Source organism: Camelina sativa, chromosome 4 (genome assembly GCF_000633955.1).
Source record: "Camelina sativa cultivar DH55 chromosome 4, Cs, whole genome shotgun sequence".
Taxonomy (NCBI): Eukaryota; Viridiplantae; Streptophyta; class Magnoliopsida; order Brassicales; family Brassicaceae; genus Camelina; species Camelina sativa.
In genome coordinates, this window is record NC_025688.1 from 5111385 (window position 1) to 5117908 (window position 6524).

The 6524-nt window shown below is 36.1% G+C and overlaps 3 protein-coding genes across 6 annotated transcripts in view; all 3 read left to right on the forward strand.

Annotated features, from left to right (window-relative positions):
• LOC104779853 (glycine-rich RNA-binding protein RZ1A) overlaps nucleotides 1-1007 on the forward strand; it is a 2970-nt gene extending 1963 nt beyond the window's left edge. The window contains exons 4-5 of the mRNA XM_010504261.2: nucleotides 5-622; nucleotides 728-1007. Coding sequence (XP_010502563.1) covers nucleotides 5-606 — 602 coding nt within the window. The 3' untranslated portion in view covers nucleotides 607-622; nucleotides 728-1007. The remainder of the gene's footprint in view (nucleotides 1-4; nucleotides 623-727) is intronic.
• Nucleotides 1778-3841, forward strand: LOC104779854 (GDSL esterase/lipase At3g26430-like). Its single transcript, XM_010504265.2, has 5 exons — nucleotides 1778-2378; nucleotides 2487-2696; nucleotides 2819-2988; nucleotides 3084-3354; nucleotides 3449-3841. The coding sequence occupies exons 1-5, from the start codon at nucleotides 2141-2143 to the stop codon at nucleotides 3706-3708; spliced, it is 1149 nt and encodes a 382-aa protein (XP_010502567.1). The 5' UTR covers nucleotides 1778-2140; the 3' UTR covers nucleotides 3709-3841.
• The window catches only part of LOC104779855, a 3848-nt gene continuing 3153 nt past the window's right edge, over nucleotides 5830-6524 (forward strand). Inside the window, exon 1 of one of the 4 annotated variants that reach the window (XM_010504266.2) lies at nucleotides 5830-5961. The gene's annotated coding sequence lies outside the window, so the exon portion shown is untranslated. The other 3 variants (XM_010504269.2, XM_010504267.2, XM_010504268.2) reach the window with 3 other exon arrangements.

The window sequence follows — 6524 nt, forward strand, 5'->3', positions numbered from 1 at the left end:
TCTGGTCGCTCCCGTGGTTTTGGGTTCATCACTTTTGATGAGAAAAAAGCTATGGATGAAGCTATTACAGCAATGAATGGAATGGATTTAGATGGGCGAACTATAACTGTTGATAAAGCCCAGCCACATCAGGGTGGGTCAGGCAGAGATCATGATGGAGACCGCAGTCGTGATCGTGGATATGACCGTGATCGTAGCCGTCCCTCTGGTGGGCGAGGTGGTGGAGATTGCTTTAAATGTGGCAAGCCTGGACATTTTGCCAGGGAGTGTCCTTCTGAAAGTAGTAGAGATGGTGGGGGAAGGTATAGCTCAAAGGACGATAGGTACAGTGCAAAGGATGATAGGTATGGTGCGAAAGATGATAGGTACGGTGCAAAGGAGGATAGGTACAGCTCAAAGGATGATAGGTACAGCTCAAAGGATGATAGGTACAGTGCAAAGGATGATAGGTATGGTAGTAGGGATGGTGGAGGTAGTCGCTATGGACCTGACCGCAGTGGAGAGCGTTCTGGAGGACGTAGCAGGGATGGTGGCAGCCGTGGAGGTCCAGGAGGTGAGAGGCACAGTCGTGCTCCATATGATCGCCCCAGAGGTGGTGGCTACTAGAATTCTACGCCAAAAGGTATGTGTATGCATTGGGTTATACTACTGTTTTCTATCACATCTCCGCAAAGTTAAGTGCTGGTAAGACTTAGGTTGAAGTTACTTTATGTTTTTTTTTTTGCAGTGAAAAGAAGTTGAAGGTTTCTGCTTGCGGCTCTCTTGTCAAGTGCGAAGTCAAAGTTACACTGGATGGTCTGTTTTCTTCAATGTATTTGGTTAAGCTCGAGAAAGAAGATGTGTCTCTATTTTGGCCCTAAAGTCAAGAGTCGACTATGTTCCTAAAGTGCTCTCTCTCCTTTTGATATGTTGATCCCTATGGAAACCTTGTGCTTGGTTGGTTTGAGACACAATTTGAGATGTGCTACTTTATGCTTATCGTAATGAATGCGTGGGTTATCCCCCAACACCAAATTTGCAAAAAAGCCTCAGGTACGTGATTGATTGATCTTTACGGAATATCATATCCAGGGTCAACATTTGGTAAAATTCAAATGTTGTTATATTTGGGGATATGCCGTTTATTGATTCTGGTAAACAATGATGCAGGATAATCTCTGATACTTGGGTTTAGCCGTGAAATATAACGGCTGGTCTATATAACTTGTGATGGGATTGGAATTTTTTCATTGATGACTGATACTTGGCTTCTGGAACTCAAACTTCCCCCTCACGAGTACATTTTTTCAGGAAAAAAAAGAATGGTTCTTATGAAAATTTAGTGTCATGGTTCCAAGTCAAATCCAATAATTTCGTCAACTAAAGAAATTCCCAATGGATGGCTCGTCTAGAATATGCTCTCTGGGTTTGTCTAGTCTTTCTGGGTTCTCTTCGTGCCTCTTCGTTCTCCCTTGTCTCTTGCTAGTGGCCTGCCTTTGATTCTCTCAATCTCTAGCCTCGAGGAATTGACACATTATATGTTGCTAATATAGCTAGATAAATAGGGTGATTGATTAGTCATATCATGCTTCGATTACTTTCATAATTTGTATTGCGTACATCGCTTGTTAGCTCTTAAGATCTAAGCATGTAATCATTAATTAAATAATTTGTAGGTCACATGAGTTGTGTCGGGTAAACATTGACTTTATTATCTTATAGAAAATGAATAGTATATGCTTGACTAATTAATATAGATGCTTAATGCCACTTACTTTCGTAATTCGTCTTCCATGCATCCCTTAGATGATCTTATGTGTAATGGAGTAAGCAATTTAACTTAAATGAAGATTTTAATTTGTAAGTCACATAAATTAAGACTACTAACTAAGCAAGTTAACAAAAATGAAGACTTTTAATTTGTAAGTCACATAAATTAAGACTACTAACTAAGCAGTTTAACAAAAATGAAGACTTTGTAATTGTAAGTCACATAAAGAACCAAGCAAATTTACATTATGACTTTGTAGATCACATTAATAAAGACTTTTTTGAGTGACAAAAGTTGTGTAGTTTATTTAGCGTAAACGTTGCCTTCCTTCACTTGGATAGAAAAATTGAACAGGATATAATTCTCCCTCTTCTCTCTTTGTAATTGAAAATGGAAACTAATGTCTTGTTAATAAATTTAGTATTAGTAGTAGGATCATCTCTCTTGCATCCAGGAGTTTGCTCTCCTTCTTGCAGTTTCTCGGCGATATTCAACTTCGGCGACTCTAATTCCGACACAGGCGGACTCTCCGCCGCATTTGGACAAGCCCCTTTCCCAAATGGACAAACTTTCTTCCACTCCCCTTCTGGTCGTTTCTCTGATGGTCGACTCATCATTGACTTCATAGGTTCTTAGTTCTTACTTCTTTGTACAGACATTAATAAATTCCTCGTATTTTGATATAAAGTTAGAATCTTTAGTAAATTTCTCTGTCTTCTATTGCTGAAAAAATCAGCGGAGGAGTTAGGGTTACCATACCTAAATGCTTTCTTGGACTCCATGGGTTCAAACTTCAGCCATGGTGCTAATTTCGCCACCGCTGGATCCACCGTCCGGCCACCTAACACCACCATTTCTCAGGGCGGTGCGAGTCCCATCTCTCTCGCCGTTCAGTTGGTTCAATTCTCTGATTTCCTCACACGTTCACAACTCATTCGGAACCAAGGTACTTTAAAAGTTTCAACCTTTTTCATCCTAAACATACATATATATATATATATATACACAAGAACAATGCTTGCAAAAGAAAAGTTTGAACCTTTTGATCTGTTTTGGGTTTACAAATAGGTGGAGTGTTTAAGCAACTACTTCCGAGAAAAGAGTACTTCTCTGGAGCATTGTACACATTCGACATCGGTCAGAACGATCTCACCGCTGGATTAAAACTCAACATGACTACAGAGCAAATCAAGGCTTATATTCCAGAAGTTCTTGATCAATTCTCCAACGCCATTCGTGTAAGCAAAAGATTTAAAAGTCTCTTTTATTCACTTAGATACATAGCTTTGATTAACTAAATTAACCAACCAACCGTCTTTTTGATTTTCTGTAGAAAGTGTATAGTAAAGGAGGAAGAAGATTTTGGATACACAACACAGCTCCTCTTGGTTGTTTACCTTATGTTCTTGACAGGTTTCCAGTACCGGCTTCTCAAATGGACATTCACGGTTGTGCGATTCCGCGTAATGAGATTGCTCGGTTTTATAACTCTGAACTCAAAAGAAGAGTAATTGGGTTGAGAAAAGAGCTTTCTAAAGCTACATTTACTTATGTTGATGTCTACTCTATCAAACTCACTCTCATCACTCAAGCCAAGAAACTCGGTATTTCGAATGAACCTTTTTGATGTTTATACGATATAATTGGTGACTCGGTACTGATGACTTTATTGATTATATGTTGGATGTGGTGATGTAGGTTTTAGATATCCGTTGATAGCTTGTTGTGGACATGGTGGGAAGTACAATTTTAGCAATAATATAAGATGTGGAGCTAAGGTTATGGTGAAAGGGAAAGAGGTCGTGCTTGCTAAGTCTTGTATTGACGTGTCGTTTAGAGTTAGCTGGGACGGCATACATTTCACTGAAACGGCGAATAAATGGATCTTTCAGCAAATAAACAGCGGGACGTTTTCGGATCCTCCTCTTCCCGTTAAGTTTGCCTGCACTACTAGATAGAAGAAGAATCATATGACCAAAGTGTCCCTTGAGGATGGGGACTAATAAAAGCTATTGCCTATTTGGAATCTTTGTTTTTGGTTCAAATTGTAAGAAAATTCTGATGAAAATGAAATTGCAACTACCTGTCATATTGTATTTGTATTTGATTATTCTTTTTTAGGATGAAGACACGTATCCAATGAAATTCATAAAAAATGTTTGATTTTATATTGATAAACATGTGGAACAGAAGTTGAACCCTGTTTTAGGTCGGTGGAACATACATACTCTCGAAAGCAATAAACGAACATGATTCGAAAAGAGAAATTTGAATTCGAACATAAACCGAAAAGTATCCAAACGGTCCTAAATATTAGAGTATAAACTTTCAATTCAAAACCAATGGACAATAATTAAAAAAGTTTATACTGTATATTTTGTATATTAGTTAGGATCTTGTCTAATTTCCGATCTGAGATATTGTTATTCCTGATACACGTTCTTTTAAAATGATAGTGTTTCGATGCATAATTCTCGGTATTTTCGAGCAAAGACGGATCGATGAACCAAATTTGGATCAGGACAAAGTGTTAATCCGACACTGATACCATATTATACTATACTACTTAAGTCAACTTCTAATATGGAATATGAGTATATCCTAATACTAAATCGGAACTCAATCCAAATTAAAAGAAAAAAATCATCTTTGATCTTTAACCTGATCCATATAAGTTGTGAGTATGGACTATTTAACAGGAAACAACAGTCATCATCACCAATTCGAAACAACGATCTCAATGACTGTTGAGAAACTCTTGACATATATGCCATAGTGAAAATAAGTGTTTTCTTTTTTTGTCAACAGCTGTAAAAAAAATCTACAGTTTTTATGAGTCAAGAGATGAATGGATTACTAATGAGATTATTGTTTTTGATTCCCCATACGATATATATACACTAGAAATAATATCAACCCAACTCGAAAACATCTCTGACTCCTTTTTTGTTTTGATCACATTTTTCTCTAATTGCCAAATAAGAGTTAACCATAATGCTAAAAACACTAAATACACACTTATATTAACTTCTTACCAATAGCCACATTGACACTCATTTTTTCTTATTATTGTATCAACGACATATGCTTTCGTCCTCTCCACTTCACCTAAGACCATGTGCAATAGTATTGTTTTGGGCCGTCCCCCAGCAAATGTGTTTTTAAAATAAATCGAAAATGGCTCAATATTGAAGGATCGACTCTTTATTTGCGACGTTTTTTGGCCATCCCAAAACACGTGGAAGGTGATGATTCGCAGAAGTTTTTGGGTAATAAGTAAGCAGTATCGTCTTGATCAAATTAATTACTGGGAACGACGAAGCGAGAGCTCTCTCTCTCTCTCTCAAGGTACTGTAATTCCGATTTCTTCAGTTTTTGTTGCGACGTCTCGATCCTGCGTTTTTGAATATTCGAATCTTTCATCGCTTCTTCTCCGATCTTGTATTCCGCTGATCGTTTGTTTCCTTGTTCTTTTAGATTATGATTATACCCTGATCTATTGTTATTTGAGATTTCTTCAATCAGCTTGATTGGAGAAATTTTTTTTTGCGTTTTCTGGGTTGATTATGACTACATTGTAGAGATCTTTGCATTTTTATGTTTCGCATATGTGATTCTCCAATGAGATTTTGTGGGTTGGACCAAAAACCATAAACACCAATGCTCAACATAAAAATAAGAAACTTTCTAAATAATAATATTAAAATTGGGGGACCAAAAATCATGGGACACCAATGCCCATGCTCTAAACCTATCTATATTCAGAAAGGTTAATTATGTCATTCACGAAATTATTAATTATATTTATTCCACCTTAACTAAAGCCACGAATCACCTTGGGGATGTTAATTATGTAATTAACCACACATAATTCGCCACGTGGAAAATATAAAAGAGCGTGGACTATACCGTCTTCTTCTAGTCTGGCTGCTTCCACGAGGCCTCTTTACAATAAGTCAACTCCCACAATAATACCGTACATCGCGTCACACCTGATTACAGCTTCTCAACTATGTTTCCATCTTCTTCTTCTTCTTTTTATTTGTTTTTTTTTATTTTATTATCAAAAACTCGTGAAAAACTATATAACATATCTCAGACTTAGACCCTATTAGGAAAATAAAAATTCTCAGACAAAAAGTTCATCGAATTTTTCGAAGAAGACGACGAAATTTGTTAATTAGATTTTTTGTTTTCTATAATCTCTCCTGGTAAATCTTTATTCTTTAGTTTGCATTGATAAACGTATATCACGTATCTTTAATTCTTGGTTGCTTGATGCCTTGATCCAATTATTTAAGTCTAATTTAATTCTCGGTTTAACGTGTCTTTCTGTTTTATCTTGTTAACCCCTTCTTATATCTGATTCTAGAAATTGTCATCTCTTTATAAGTTTCGTTTCCTTGCCCAGATTAAGTTCATATAAGTAATTAGAGATGATGTTTTATAAGTAAAGAAGAGTTCATAACTTGTGAATTCTTCTTTGTTCTTATTTTGTTTGATTACGCGTTACCGGCGTACGTAATTTATTACAAAGAAAGCTCAAATTATATACATATATATTTTCAGATATATAAATCTTTTTAAAAATCTTTCTTGACCAGAGTTCCAATTAGGTTTGTTTGTATCTTTCTTACTGTTTAAGCAAATTCACTCTCAATTTTGTATTTTTTCTTTCCTCTTTTTTTATTTTGATGTCAATATGAAAATTTGATCTGAATCTACAAAACCTTCTTTTTTTTCTTCTTTTTTTTTTTTTTTTTTAACTTTTTTT

Coding starts and splice junctions, on each gene's coding strand:
- LOC104779854 (XM_010504265.2), top strand. CDS start 2,141: ATGGAAACTAATGTCTTGTTAATAAATTTAGTATTAGTAGTAGGATCA. Junction 2,379..2,486: donor ACTCATCATTGACTTCATAG/GTTCTTAGTTCT, acceptor TGAAAAAATCAG/CGGAGGAGTTAGGGTTACCA. Junction 2,989..3,083: donor AATTCTCCAACGCCATTCGT/GTAAGCAAAAGA, acceptor GATTTTCTGTAG/AAAGTGTATAGTAAAGGAGG.